Source organism: Podarcis melisellensis (assembly GCF_964234715.1).
Source record: "Podarcis melisellensis genome assembly, chromosome: 3".
Classification (NCBI taxonomy): Eukaryota; Metazoa; Chordata; class Lepidosauria; order Squamata; family Lacertidae; genus Podarcis; species Podarcis melisellensis.
In genome coordinates, this window is record NC_138530.1 from 108,952,183 (window position 1) to 108,966,906 (window position 14,724).

At 44.2% G+C, this 14,724-nt stretch overlaps 1 protein-coding gene and 2 long non-coding RNA genes across 3 annotated transcripts in view; all 3 read left to right on the top strand.

Annotated features, from left to right (window-relative positions):
- Positions 1–56: 56 nt before the first annotated feature.
- LOC309367330 lies at positions 57–1,569 on the top strand. The gene is made up of 2 exons (XR_014167048.1): positions 57–617; positions 721–1,569. It is a non-coding gene; the product is annotated as an uncharacterized lncRNA (long non-coding RNA).
- A 2,915-nt stretch (positions 1,570–4,484) lies between these two features.
- The window catches only part of HAO1 (hydroxyacid oxidase 1), a 30,024-nt gene continuing 19,784 nt past the window's right edge, over positions 4,485–14,724 (top strand). Inside the window, exons 1-2 of the mRNA XM_081906482.1 lie at positions 4,485–4,658; positions 11,252–11,403. Coding sequence (XP_081762608.1) covers positions 4,522–4,658; positions 11,252–11,403 — 289 coding nt within the window. The 5' untranslated portion in view covers positions 4,485–4,521. The remainder of the gene's footprint in view (positions 4,659–11,251; positions 11,404–14,724) is intronic.
- Positions 5,087–11,245, top strand: LOC309367401. The gene is made up of 3 exons (XR_014167136.1): positions 5,087–5,114; positions 8,670–8,757; positions 10,542–11,245. It is a non-coding gene; the product is annotated as an uncharacterized lncRNA (long non-coding RNA).

The window sequence follows — 14,724 nt, forward strand, 5'->3', positions numbered from 1 at the left end:
TTGTTGTTAGTGTATCAGGCTTCCATATGGGTTGCCCAAACACTTGTCTGTAAGGTGAACTCCAGGTTACTCAATGTGGCTTTGATCATGTTGATACCTAAAATGCATTCCAGCACAAGGAAGATTCAGAATTTAAAAACATTGCTTAGTTTAAAAGAATGGATGATGCCTGAAGTGACTTGCAGATGATCACTTATTCCTGATGACCAAAATACTCATTTGATTTTAAAAGGTTTAGATTGCAGCAACTGCTTAAACGTAATGCTGTCTGAAAGAAATATCCGTAATGGTTTCAGTTGATTTATTTAACGAACGGCGGTTTGTTTCTAAGTGTTTAAGAATGTTTACTGACTTCATACATCCCATATATTGATCAGTGTAGTATAGCTGTGTAAATATAGCTTCAGTATAGCAGTGACGGTTGTCACCCTACCTAAATGCTCTCTGCAATGCATTGGAGTGAATTAAGCTTACAGTGTGAAACAAAAGCAATTTAGTGGCAGCATAATTGGATGGCTAGGCTAAGAGAATAAGGAATGCAGAGCAGAGAATGAAGGGCAGCTAATTGCTGGATATAATCAGCTGACATGGCAAGAGATCATTCTGTTACGCCAAAGGTGGCTAACCTGTGGCTCTCAGGATATTGTTGGACTACAACTCCCATCTTACCTATAGGAGCTGATGGGAGTCGGACTCCAGGCAACGTATGGCGGTCCACAGGTTAACTACCTCTCTAGTAACTAAATGGTAGGTTTAAACTAACAGTAACAAGCATACATAGTGTCACAATGCCCATCCTGTGGCTCTTGCCAATGGAGCACCTTGAATTAAAGTCCTTCATTGCACTAAATCAGGAGCGGGGAACATGTGGACCTCCTTGCTGTGTTGGTCAGACCAGAACTATTACCTGTAGCCAGCACAGCCTCAGGGATGATGAGATTTGCAGCCCAGCCCATCTTGAGTTCCAAAGGCCAACCATGTGTGTATTAAGCTATGGCATCTTCAGAAACCCTGTGCTGTGTCAGTTCAAAATATGCTGAGGTCAAAATTCTAGTTGCATCTTGACAGCATTGCTCAAATCCAAGTTGTTCTGAACATAAGCCAGATTGACTCAAGGGCATAAAATGCATTAAGTTTTAAAACTGCTAGGTGCTGGGTAAATTGCTAGAATTGCTTTAATGTGCACATTTAACGTATAGCAAAAATGTTGATAGTCTGAGATGATGCGACCCAAAAAGCTTAACAGGACCAATTAAAATGATGTGTAATTGAGAAGCCTAAATTTAAACGTCCTAGGAATGGTTCAGTTGTGCACCAAGTGCACTTTTCATGCAATTAAAGTAGCAAAAGAAATAACATGGCCACGCTTCTTGATTTGATTCTGAAACCATCCTAGCACAATGCCTTAGCCGTGTGGCCAAGTTTATTTTTCAGGTACATGAGAAAAGGATTAAAGCATTAGAAGTTGACCTCTCCATGTTCCCATGAAAGACAGATAGACAATAGCTAATTGACTGTTGTTGCATTGGTACAGGTAAAGTCTGTCATAATTACAATCTCAACTAATAATGTATGTGCAGCATTTTATTATTTAATAGCATTTTCATGTTTCAGAAGGTCACTTCATGCACAAGTGAAGTTTTCCTAAAAACGCAATACAATACTGGCATTTTTTGTTAGGCACTCTCAGGAGAAAGTACACCAAGTTTGCAATTCTAAGCATTCATAATTGGAGGTAAACTCTGTTGAATTCAGTAAGACTTAGTTCCAAGTAAACTGGTTTGGAATGAAATTATCATGGTCTCTTAACAAGACAATCATCAATGCTGTGGTACCTTGGTTCTCAAACTTAATCCATTCCAGAAGTTTGTTCCAAAACCCAAGCGTTCCAAAACCAAGGTGTGCTTTCCCATAGAAAGTAATGCAAAATGGATTAATCTGTTCCAGACTTTTAAAAGCAACCCCTAAAAGAGCAATTTAACATGAATTTTGCTATCCAATGAGACTATTGATCCATAAAATGAAAGCAATAATCAATGTACTGTACTATAAAATAAATAAGACAGCATTGTAGATGATAATTTTTTTTCCTCCTTACCTGTACTGATGATAGTCATTGTTTGGATGGGGGGCTTTTATCCATTTCCACAGTCACACAATCAGTCAATCAGTAGCTGAACTGGGTTCCACACAGTCACAAAAACAAATTAACTGAAAAAGCCTCAAAAACACAAAATAAATAGCAAAAACAAAAGTGCCAGACTTAATCCGTTCTGGAAGTCCGTTTGACTTCTGAAATGTCCGAAAACCAAGGCGCAGCTTCTGATTGGTGCCAGTGCCCCGGAAACAATAGCCGACAGCCGCATTGGATGTTCGGCTTCCGAAACACATCCGAATACCGGAACACTTCAGGGGTTTTGGCGTTTGGGAACCAAGGCGATTGAGAACCAAGGTACCACTGTATATTTGTCACTGCCATACTTAGGAATTCATCCTCATGTTGCAGTATTAGATATGGAATTGGCACTTTAGAACTCTGTTGATCAGGTTTTCCAACTCTGCTGGTTTATCCTAGAAGGTTTGCTGTAGGGATGCAGATATGGAGTAGGGGGTGTTATGAAGAATTGCTTAAGTTAGTTTAGGACACAGATACAGTGGTGCCCCGCAAGACGAATGCCTCGCAAGACGGAAAACCCGCTAGACGTAAGGGTTTTCCGGTTTGGAGGTGCTTCGCAAAACCAATTTCCTATGGGCTTGCTTTGCAAGACGAAAATGTCTTGCGAGTTCCTGCGGTTTTTCCCCCCTCCCCCCCTTTCCCCCAAGCCGCTAAGCCGCTTATCAGCTGATCCGCTAAGCCGGTTATCAGCTGATCCACTAAGCCGCTTAACAGCTGATCCGCTAAGCCGCTTAACAGCTGATCCGCTAAACCGCTAACAGCGCTAAGCCGCTAAACTGCTAATGGGCTTGCTTTGCAAGACGAAAAAACCGCAAGACGAAGAGACTCGCGGAACGGATTCTTTTCGTCTTGCGAGGAACCACTGTATCCCAAAGGATGCTATGGAAGTACCCTTTTTCAACATGTGCAAAAATGAAGTGTTGAAACCGATGGTCACATAAACTACTATGTATAAATAAATGCACTATGGTCCAAAGGGTCGCATCAGGGTTTTAACTTGCATGGATGCCAAGTTTTCAGTAAATAGAGGGATTAATTGGTATTGGGCCAAGCAAATGAATCTCAAGTTTAAAGCAAATCATTCTGAATAAAGGCAATATTATTTTTGTGCTTCTGATTGTCTAGTCGAAACGGTTAGTTTAGTTTGACATAATTTTTATGCAAAAAATATATATACTAAAAATGTTACTGTTTATTTCCTTACTCGCTATATAAAAATTATTTATTACATGTCCTGTGTCCATGTAATTTAATGGTGTTAAAAACATTACATCATTTCTATATATTAATATTCCATCCTTCAGGTTCCCAGTTGATGCTGACCAAAATGTATTGTGATGTAGATAGCATTTAGTTCTATTGATGAGAATGTCTTGATTATCACAATGTTGTTTTCCCTAGTAACTCTAAAACAATCTGCTCTACTTACAAAGCCTCAATTGCACACTTGAAGTGAGTTTGTTTTCTTGTGCCCTGAAGATGCCAGGTGGAAAACCTAGGACCAATATGTCTACACTGCAGACTTTGCTGTGTACCTTTAAATTGGTGCTGCTGTTGAATATGCAATCTTATTTTCTCTGTAGCTTTGAAGGTCAATGGAAATGGTTCTCTTTCAGTCATTTCGTGAAACAAAGGTGGGTGTGAAGGACTTGCTGTACTTCTCAGATTCAAAAGTTAAAGTTTATTGCAACAAGATTCTACCAGGGATGCACAGCACAAGCCCTTGAAGAAGGGAGCTGTGTTAAAGCTGAACTTGACTTAAAGGCACTTTCAAGATGGGGTTCCTGTCCCATGTGTACTAGATTGCAAATTTATTTATAAACTAGGTTCATTTTCCCTCCCGCTATGTTGCAGTGACCCGTTACATCCCTAACAAGAAAGGAAATTTAAATTTAGCATTTAGCAAAGTTGGTTACTATTTTCTCTCTTCCTGTGTTCTCTCCAAATACCACCTTGGCATGCCTTAATTCTAAAAGTACTTTTGTTCTTGCTTTTCCTCTTTTTTGGCCTAGACTTCCTTTTAAAGGTCTTTTGTCTTATGTAGCCTCCTTGAGAGCCTGTAACTTTTTTTAGACTTGTTTGTTCCTTTTATAAGCTGTGGTCTATCTGAGCCCTCATAGCAACTTTTACATAACCCCCAAGCATGCTTCTAGTTTCCCTGGTTGATATGCATTGGCACATATCCGAATTCGGTAAATGAGAAATAGATGCCAAAGTCCAAAGCTGTTGTCCAGAAATGTCAACAGGGGGCTTGCATTTTACTTGGGTTACTTGCTTTAATTTAATGATTAACAGGCAGAAACTTTAAATGATCCAAGTGCAACAAAAACTGAGTAACCTGCATCATGTCCGAAAAACCAATTTGCATTGCTGACTTTGAGGAACATGCTAAGAAATTTCTTCGGAAATCTGTGTATGACTACTATAAGTCTGGAGCTGATGATCAGCAGACCTTAGCTGAAAATGTATCTGCATTTTCAAGGTAAATAAATAAGCTTGCATGTAATTAAACAGGGCAATGGGGAATATGAAGCTCTGAAGCATGTCTGTAATGGAGTTAAGCTGCAGTGACAGTGGACAGCTTGGTTGTCTACAGGAGTCATGCTTAACTGCTGCTGGAGCTTCTGGCTAAATAGTCTTAACTTTCACTGTGTCCATGTCTCGTGGTTCCTGAGTTGGAGTAAACAGTTCGGACAACCACACTGTGCCCCAAAGGCCACTTTTTGAGTGACTGGTAAGGGTGGGATTATCTTGATACGCTTGTTCTCTCAACCCAACAATTTCTCCCTTCTTTCCTTCAGCATGGAAAGAAGCAACAACTTCATCGCACCCCTCTTTGTCTCCTTGCTTGTTGAGATGAAGGGGTATTGAAGAGAATAGATGTATTTCGGCAAAATTTGAAGATGTATGCTTCAAAACAGTCCAGGACATGGGGGTGGTGAGGCGAAACAAGTTAATAGCCAACATAATAGCCATGCATGGAAGGAACGAAGAATGTCTTCCTGAGGGAGGCTTGCACACCCCCTTACCTGTATTTCTTAACACACTTTTTTTATTCATCCAAGCCTTTTACCGTATTTTTCGCTCTATAAGACGCACCAGACCACAAGATGCACCTAGTTTTTGGAGGAGGAAAAGAAGAAAAAAAATATTCTGAATCTCAGAAGCCAGAACAGCAAGAGGGATTGCTAACTGGTCCGGACCAGTTCCAACTGGTCTAGACCGGTTCCAACCAGCTTAGACCGGTTCCAACCGGTCTAGACCGGATCCAAGCATCTTGGACTGGTTCCAACCGGGGTCAACCGGTTCCAACCGGTCTGAACCGGTCCAACCGGTCTAGTCTGGATGAAACCGGCTTCAACCGGTTTAAATTGGTTTGGTCTGGACCGCTTCCAACCGATCTAGACCAGCTGAAACCTGCTTCAACCGGTTCCAACCTGTCTCGACCGGTTCCAACCAGCTTGTACCGGTTCCAAACGGTCTAGATTGGTTCCATCCGGTTTGAAGAGGTTCCAACTGGTCTGAACCAGTCTAGACCAGTTTGAACCATCTTGGATCTGTTCCAACCGCTCTAGACCGGCTGAAACCAGCTTCAACCGGTTCAAACCGGTCTGGATCGGTTCAAAGCGGTCTACACCGGTTCCAAACAGCTTGGACCGATTCAAACCGGCTTAAACCGGTTACAACAAGTCTAGACCAGTTCAAACCGGCTTCAACCAGTTCCTACCAATCTCGACCGGTTCCAACCAGCTTGTACCGGTTCAAACCGGCTTCAACCGGTTCCAACCGGTCTAGACCGGTTCCAACCAGCTTGTACCGGTTTCAACCAATCTAGACCGGACGAAACAGGCTTCAACCAGTTCAAACCGGTTTGGATCGGTTCCAACCAGTCTAGACGAGTTCCAAAAAGCTTGGACCGATTCAAACCGGCTTCAACCAGTTCTAACCGGTCTGGATCGATTCCAACCAGCTTGGACCGGTTTCAACCGATCTAGACCGGCTGAAACTGGCGTCAACCGGTTCTTACCGGTCTGAACCGGTTCAGACTGGTCTAGACCGGTTCCAACCAGCTTAGACCGGTTCCAACAGGTCTTGTCCGACTGAAACCGCCTTCAACCGGTTTAAATCGGTCTGGACCGGTTCCAACCAGTCTAGGCAGGCTGAAACCAGTTTCAACCGGTTCCAACCGGTCTAGACCGGTTCAAACCTGCTTCAACCGGTTCCAACCTCTCTCGACCGGTTCCAACCAGCTTGTACCGGTTCAAACCAGCTTCAACCGGTTCAAACCGGTCTGGATCGGTTCAAAGCGGTCTACACCGGTTCCAAACAGCTTGGACCGATTCAAACCGGCTTAAACCGGTTACAAGAAGTCTAGACCAGTTCAAACCGGCTTCAACCAGTTCCTACCAATCTCGACCGGTTCCAACCAGCTTGTACCGGTTCAAATCGGCTTCAACCGGTTCTTACCGGTCTGAACCGGTTCAGACGGGTCTAGACTGGTTCCAACCAGCTTAGACCGGTTCCAACAGGTCTAGTCCGGCTGAAACCGCCTTCAACCAGTTTAAATCGGTCTGGACCGGTTCCAACCAGTCTAGGCAGGCTGAAACCGGTTTCAACCTGTTCCAACCAGTCTAGACCGGTTCAAACTGGCTTCAACTGGTCCCTACCGGTCTGAACCGGTTCCAACCGGTTTGAACCGGTCCCAACCTGTCTCGACCAGTTCCAACCAGCTTGGACAGGTTCAAACCGGCTTCAACCAATTCCAGCCAGTCTGAACCGGTTCCAACTGGTTCCAAACAGCTTGGACCGATTCAAACCAGCTTCAACCAGTTCCAAGTGGTCTGGACTAATTCCCACCAGCTTGTACTTATAGTGCCTTATTGGCACAAAGGTGGAGAACAAGTCTAGTACCCACTAAGAAAGAATGGCAGTGTAAAATGTTTGAAGACGCCTGCTTCTTGGGAGGAAAGCAATGACAAACCTAGACAGCATCTTAAAAAGCAGAGACATCACCTTGCCAACAAAGGTCCGTATAGTTAAAGCCATGGTTTTCCCAGTAGTGATGTATGGAAGTGAGAGCTGGACCATAAAGGAGGCTGATCGCTGAAGAATTGATGCTTTTGAATTATGGTGCTGGAGGAGACTCTTGAGAGTCCCATGGACTGCAAGAAGATCAAACCTATCCATTCTGAAGGAAATCAGCCCTGAGTGCTCACTGGAAGGACAGATCTTGAAGCTGAGACTCCAATACTTTAGCCACCTCATGAGAAGAGAAGACTCCCTGGAAAAGACCCTGATGTTGGGAAAGATGGAGGGCACAAGGAGAGGGGGACGACAGAGGACGAGATGGCTGGACAGTGTTCTCGAAGCTACCAGCATGGAGTTTGACCAAACTGCGGGAGGCAGTGGAAGACAGGAATGCCTGGTGTGCTCTGGTCCATGGGGTCACGAAGAGTTGGACATGACTAAACGACTAAACAACAACAACAGTAATATGCTCATGGGCAGGCAAGATGGATTGCTATCTCTTCTGTGTCCCTTCATCACCTGCCACTGATCAGCAGTGAAGTTGATGAATATTTGGATGGGAAGGTGTGAGGGTTATGCATGCAATGCAGTAACTTTTTGCTTTGTTGGTTCTCGTGGAGTCAAGAGGCCATGGTCTCCCAGGGAGTCAGCAGTTAGGTTTTCAGGCTGGTGGCTTAAGCCATGAGACAAATTGAGATGTGGCTGCTTCCCATTCTCTTTGGACTTGGTTATCGTAAAAGAATCCTAAACATCTGCAGTGTGGATGATGGCACCAGCGTTTCTGTAACAATTTGTGAACATGCTATTTCGAAATCTGCCCCCTGCCAAACAAGAGATAACCGAGCTGGCTTCACCCTCTCCAGGTTAGGGCTGGGGAACTAAAAAAAGATTGTCCTCCAATATTTCTGTTCTTGGTGGGTAAAATTCTATCCCAAAGTCTCCTTCAGCCAGATCGTTTCTTCGAAAATAGATTTTGTGGCAAGGTCATGACGCCTGTGGGCCTGATGACATTCAAGGAAATCAATTTGAAACCACATCTTTCAGCATTTTAAATTAGAGTGGGAGAAAATGATCAAACCTCTGATAATCAGTTCCGACACATTGCATCCCTGACTTTCCCAAAGCCTTTGGACAATGAGCTGCCCTTCGCTGATAAATGTGGGACCAATGACAGCTTGTTTACCAAAGTTGTTCACGCAATGCGTGTCATTGCTTCCCTGAAGCTGAGTGCGAGGAAGGACACCGAAATGAGACTTTGTCTCAAACATGGAGAGGAAGGAATGGGAGGCTAGGCAGAGTTCACAGCTCCTAACAGACAATGATACAGACAACTGGTACATCGAGAATACATGGTTGAGCTGTTTACTAAAACATTTCTGAGGAACACAGAGAAGCTAGTGGAGGCTTATCAACACACAATGCAACATGGTTTCATGACTTTCCCATTCTGAATGTTTGGACATAGGTTATTCCATTTCTCAGGAGTGGCTTTAAAGAACACAATGTGGACTATATTTATTGTGGCATCAGTCTACCTGTCTCAGTGCTTAAAGGTAAAGGGACCCCTGACCATTAGGTCCAGTCGTGGCCAACTCTGGGGTTGGGGCGCTCATCTCGCTTTATTGGTCAAGGGAGCCAGCGTATAGCTTCCAGGTCATGTGGCCAGCATGACTAAGCCACTTCTGGCGAACCAGAGCAGCGCATGGAAACGCTGTTTACCTTCTCACCGGAGCAGTACCTATTTATCTACTTGCACTTTGACGTGCTTTCGAACTGCTAAGTTGGCAGGAGCAGGGACTGAGCAATGGGAGCTCACCCCATCGTGGGGATTCGAACCGCTGACCTTCGGATAGGCAAGTCCTAGGCTCTGTGGTTTAACCCACAGCGCCACCTGCGTCCCATGCCTCAGTGCTTATGCTTTATAGAAAGAACATCCAATTCCAGGGAATGCAATAGGTTGTTGGGACAGATGAAACATGAGTGGTTCCTGGAGCTTGTGATGTTATTGAAATGCTTTCTGTAGCTAGCACAGTTTAGTCTGCAGCCACGTTCACACCATACCTAGGTCTGTGATACGACTTTAAGCGCTCACGACTCCCCCAAAGAATTCTGGGAGCTGTAATTTTTTAAGCTGTTGGGAGATGCCTGTTCCCTGCCCCGAGAGCTACAATTTCCAGAGTGGTTTAACAACCAGTCCCTCTTCACAGGGAACTGAAAATTGTAAGTGTGATGGGGGATGAGGCTCCATAAGTACTCTCAATTCCCTTAACAAACCCCAGAATTCTTTGAGGGAAGCCAGGATGTTTTAAAGTGGTAGTGTAGCACCCTAAATGCATGGTGTGAATGTGGCCTGATTCCTTCAGCGGTTGCGCAGCCTCAGTGATGGCAAAAGTCCCAGCCCGAAATCCCCTAGTGCTTGACAGTATGCCTGCATTGTAGGATGTACTGTATTTTTCGCTCCATAAGATACACTTTTTTCTTCCTAAAAAGTAAGCGGAAATGTCTGTGCGTCTTATGGAGTAAATGTGTGGTTCCTGGAGCCGAATTGCCCAGGGGCAAAAAGCAGATCGTGCTTTTTTTTTGAAAGAGGGAAGTGGGTGTTGAAACAAAGCTGCTGATCATTTGCCGATCAGGGAGAGAGATAAGGGACGCTAGAGATAAAGGAGGCTGCCTGGGAGGGGGGAGGTAAAGACAGCAAACTTGCAAAGGGGGGGGGGACAGGAAGGCTAAAGCAACAAGGAGAGAAATTAGAAGAAAAGGAGGAGCAAAAAACTGCTCCAGCTAAGGAAAAGACACAACACTAAGGCAAACAAGAGGGAAGGGAGTGTTGAAAGGAAACATCTGATCGGTGGGATCGGAAGAGAGATAAGGGACGCTAGCGGAGACTGCCTGGGAGGGGGGAGGTAAAAGTCCATGGATCCTCAGGATTTTTACATTGGGTCACCCCAAATTCACCATCAGATCACATAGCATGTCCATGGCTACAGCCAGTACCAAAGAAATCACGCACCCAGTGTTTCCTGGGTCTGCAATGGTGCAAAAATGTGGTTACAAAGCACGGATCCACATGGATCCTCAGGATTTTTGCATTGGGTCACCCCAAATTCACCATCAGATCACATGTCTGTGGCCACAGCATGAACCACAAAAACCATACATCCACTGTTTCGTTCAGAATACTTTTTTTCCTTGTTTTCCTCCTCTAAAAACTAGGTGCGTCTTATGGTTTGGCACATCTTATGGAGCAAAAAATACGGTAACTTGCTTTCCTGCCAGACCTTCTTTACCTGCCAAAAGTTGATAAGTGTGTGTTGACCCTGCCTCTTTACATTTCTAGAACTTTGAAGTCGCCACCCAAATTATCTTCTTCTGGGTATCTTCACACTACCTGAAGGTTCAGGAACAGCTATAGGGACAGAACTACCTAAATTGTATAGAAATTTATTTATGTATGCTACTACAGGGGCAAGAATGCTACTTGCCCCAAAATGGAAAGAAGCAGAAGTCCCGGCAAAGGAAGAATGGATACAAAAACTTGTGGATTATGCAGAAATGGTGAATCTTACTGGAAGAATAAGAAATCAAGATAACAAACTTTTTATAAAATAATGGAAATGGTTTATTGAATATTTACATATAAAGTGCAAACAGATGAAAACATTGGCAGGATTATTGTAATAACCTGCAGTTTCATAGGAGTTTATATTTGAAGTAGATAATTCAATGAGCAAATAAAATGAATTTGGATATGCAGAAGATATTAAAAAATAAATTTAAGGAACTGCAGAAAGAGGGGGGAAGGAAGTCAAACTCTGAAATGTTAAACTGATTGTAAAATTAATGAAATGTATAAATTTGAAAAGTATAAGTAAAAGCTTTTTTTAAAAAAAGAAAGTTAAGGAAGAGCTGGTTCCAGTCCGTACCGGTGGGAGCATTAAATGATAGCGTTTGCTCACCAGTAAACAAAGACAAAAAGTGCAGTGCAAACTCTGGAGTATGATTCCCGTCTGTCTGATAAGTTGACTTCTCCATTTCCATCTGTGCTAGGTTAAGACTGTACCCTCGGATGCTGAGGAATGTGTCTGCTCTGGACCTGTCGACTTCCATCTTGGGCCAGAAACTCAGCATGCCGATATGTGTAGCAGCGACTGCCATGCAATGCATGGCTCATGCGGATGGAGAAATTGCAACCGCCAGAGGTATGTTGGAAAACCCAGCTGTGAATAATATAACCCAGGAAGGAGCTCAGCAATGTTAAAGAAACCTTGGGTGGAATTCCCCTATTGAGCTCCATCAGCGAACGCCCTGTGCAAGGATTTCCATTGTTGTAGTGGGACTTCCCTCCTCTTCCTCTGTGTGCTCCTCCATTCACCCTGAAAATGACTCCTGGGGAGTTGGGAGAACCCCCAGAACTTCTAGTGCCTCTTATCAGAAGATGTATAAATAAAGCTGTCAATAATAATTAATAATAATTTATTACGAAGATCATGGCCACTGGTCCCATCACCTCCTGGCAAATAGAAGGAGAAGAAATGGAGGTAGTGAGAGATTTTACCTTCTTGGGCTCAATGATCACTGCAGATGGTGACAGCAGCCACGAAATTAAGAGACGCCTGCTTCTTGGGAGAAGGGCAATGACAGGACTAGACAGCATCTTGAGAAGTAGAGACATCACCTTGCCAACAAAGGTTCGTATAGTTAAAGCTATGGTTTTCCCAGTAGTGATGTATGGAAGTGAGAGCTGGACCATAAAGAAGGCTGATCGCCGAAGAATTGATGCTTTTGAATTATGGTGCTGGAGGAGACTCTTGAGAGTCCCATGGACTGCAAGAAGATCAAACCTCTCCATACTGAAGGAAATCAACCCTGAGTGCTCACTGGAAGGACAGATTGTGAAGCTGAGGCTCCAGTACTTTGGCCACCTCATGAGAAGAGAAAACTCCCTGGAGAAGACCCTGATGTTGGGAAAGATGGAGGGCACAAGGAGAAGGGGGCGACAGAGGACGAGATGGTTGGATAGTGTTTTCGAGGTTACCAGCATGAGTTTAACCAAACTGCGGGAGGCAGTGGAGGACAGAGGTGCCTGGCGTTCTCTGGTCCATGGGGTCACGAAGAGTCGGACACGACTAAACGACTAAACAACAACAACAACAACTTATACCCTGCCCATCTGACTGGGTTTCCCCAGCCACTCTGGGCGGCTCCCAATAGAATATTAAAAACACGATAAAACATCTAACATTGAAAACTTCCCTAAACAGGGCTGCCTTCAGATGTCTTCTAAAAGCTGTGTAGTTCTTTCTCTCCTTGACATCTGATGGGAGGGCGTTCCACAGGGTGGGTGCTACTACCGAGAAGGCCCTCTGCCTGGTTCCCTGTAACCTCACTTCTCACAGTGAGGGAACTGCCCTTAGAGCTGGACATCAGTGTCCTGGCTGAACAATGGGAGTGGAGACACTCCTTCAGGTATGCTAGGCCAAGGCCAAAATTGCTTCTCATTGTTTAAAGCAGAAATCCTGAGAAAATGAAACTTGAGAATTTTCTAGTTGCTCTGTCCACAACCCTGAGCCAAAACAACCATAAAAATGAGTACCTTCAGGGCATATAAATAGTGCCAAGAGCAAGCCTTGAATGAGGCATCAGTTTTCAATTAGAGGCCTGCTACTATTCTTGCTTTTTAGCAGAACGTCTAGCTTTGAACACAGATTGGATTGAAATGTGAAAAAACACACCCATAGGAGTTTTACTGATGAAATTTGATGCCAAGGTGGTTGGTTTGTCCTGCACTGTCTCGGACCTTTCCCAAAATCACTTGTTTCTGGCAGAAGTGATCTGGGGTTTAAATGTGAACCTAGAATTAAAAGCTTCAGTTGATTGGACTAGTGCTGTTGTTTTTTAATCGGAACAAAGCTTTCCCCACTTTGTGGCATCTCAAAACAATATCCTAATCATGGCTGACATCAGGTGTGACGCAGGTAGAGATATGCCTGTCAATTCAGAGTTGGGAAACTGTAAAACACACTCCTGATTGGCAGTGAGAGCAAGGCTCCCCTTTGCCAATGCACAATCAGCTGGTTGACAGTGAGAGAGAGCCTTCTGGCAAACCCTTCTGGCAAACCCGTTGACCCTTGCCCCAAACGGGGCACAAGGAATTCTGGTGAACTCACAGTCACCACCCATCAGCTGGCAGGTTATAACTTCAAGCTTAGCTTGACTTGGATTTTCTTCCCACGCTGCAAAGGAAAAGTTTGATGACACCAGATGATTGACAGGAAGCTAGGACCAGGGGTAGACTTTGGTAATCTGTCATAAGGCATCCTGTGTGAGGCCAACATTTGGCACGCCCAAATGGGAGCTTCTCAGTTATGGATCTACTCACTTTTGTGCCCCTTGTGCGGGGGAATGACCCACATCACCCTAAATCCGGCGCTGCGAGGACCACAGCTTCCTGTCAAAGTTGCCAGAGTTGGGGGAGAGAGTTGCCAGAGTTCCACACCTCCACCCTAATGAACCTCTCTGTGTAGTTTTGAGATGTTGGCTTTTGTCAAATTTGCCAAGAAATGAAGACAACACCATTCCAGTTCTAAAATTCATTGTTACGTTTCAAAACGCGGCATGCAAGTCCTTTACTTCTGATGGTTAGTATACAGTGGTACCTTGGGTTAAGAACTTAATTGGTTCTGGAGGTCCGTTCTTAACCTGAAACTGTTCTTAACCTGAAGCACCACTTTAGCTAATGGGGCCTCCTGCTGCTGCCACGCTGCCAGAGCACGATTTCTGTTCTCATCCTGAAGCAAAGTTCTTAACCCGAGGTACTATTTCTGGGTTAGCGGAGTCTGTAACCTGAAGCATCTGGAACCTGAAGCATCTGGAACCCAAGGTACCACTGTATTAGAAATGGATTGCGTGGGGACTAGCCTGCCGGACATTGTCGGACTTCAGCTTCCATCAGTTCCACCCAGCAGGTGTAGGGATGTCACACAACTCTTGCCTGTCAAAGGAACTGCTTCCTCCAACACAGGATGGATTGCTCACAATAACCATCCCCCTAATGCTTTCAAGTGACATTGAGGAGGGACAGGATATTTAAGTTTCTGTGACTGTGAGCATCGCATCATATTTAAAAGTTGTGTTTCTCTGTGAGAAAGGTAATTTATAGTTCTCGTTTATTTTAAGGAACGTGGTTATGTTTAGTAGGGAAAAGCTTCTGATTTTTTTTTTTTTAAATCCTATGAAACAGGCATTTTATTCTTATACTGCCCATACATAGACCTGTGGACTTGGTCATCTGGTTACAGATGTTTGTTGGTTATGAAGAATTTGATGAGTTTCCCCGTTCATTCTTTTTTTCCTGCAAGGAAACTTGGCAAAAGGCCTCCATACCAGTGTGTCTGTCACTCTGAGTAGTGTGCTGTCAGTTTTGGCCTCAGTTTACATCTAACACATTCCCAAAGGTACTTGGGGATAATATTCTCTTAGCTTTCCCAGCTTCACTTGACTGCTCACATCACAGGAATCTA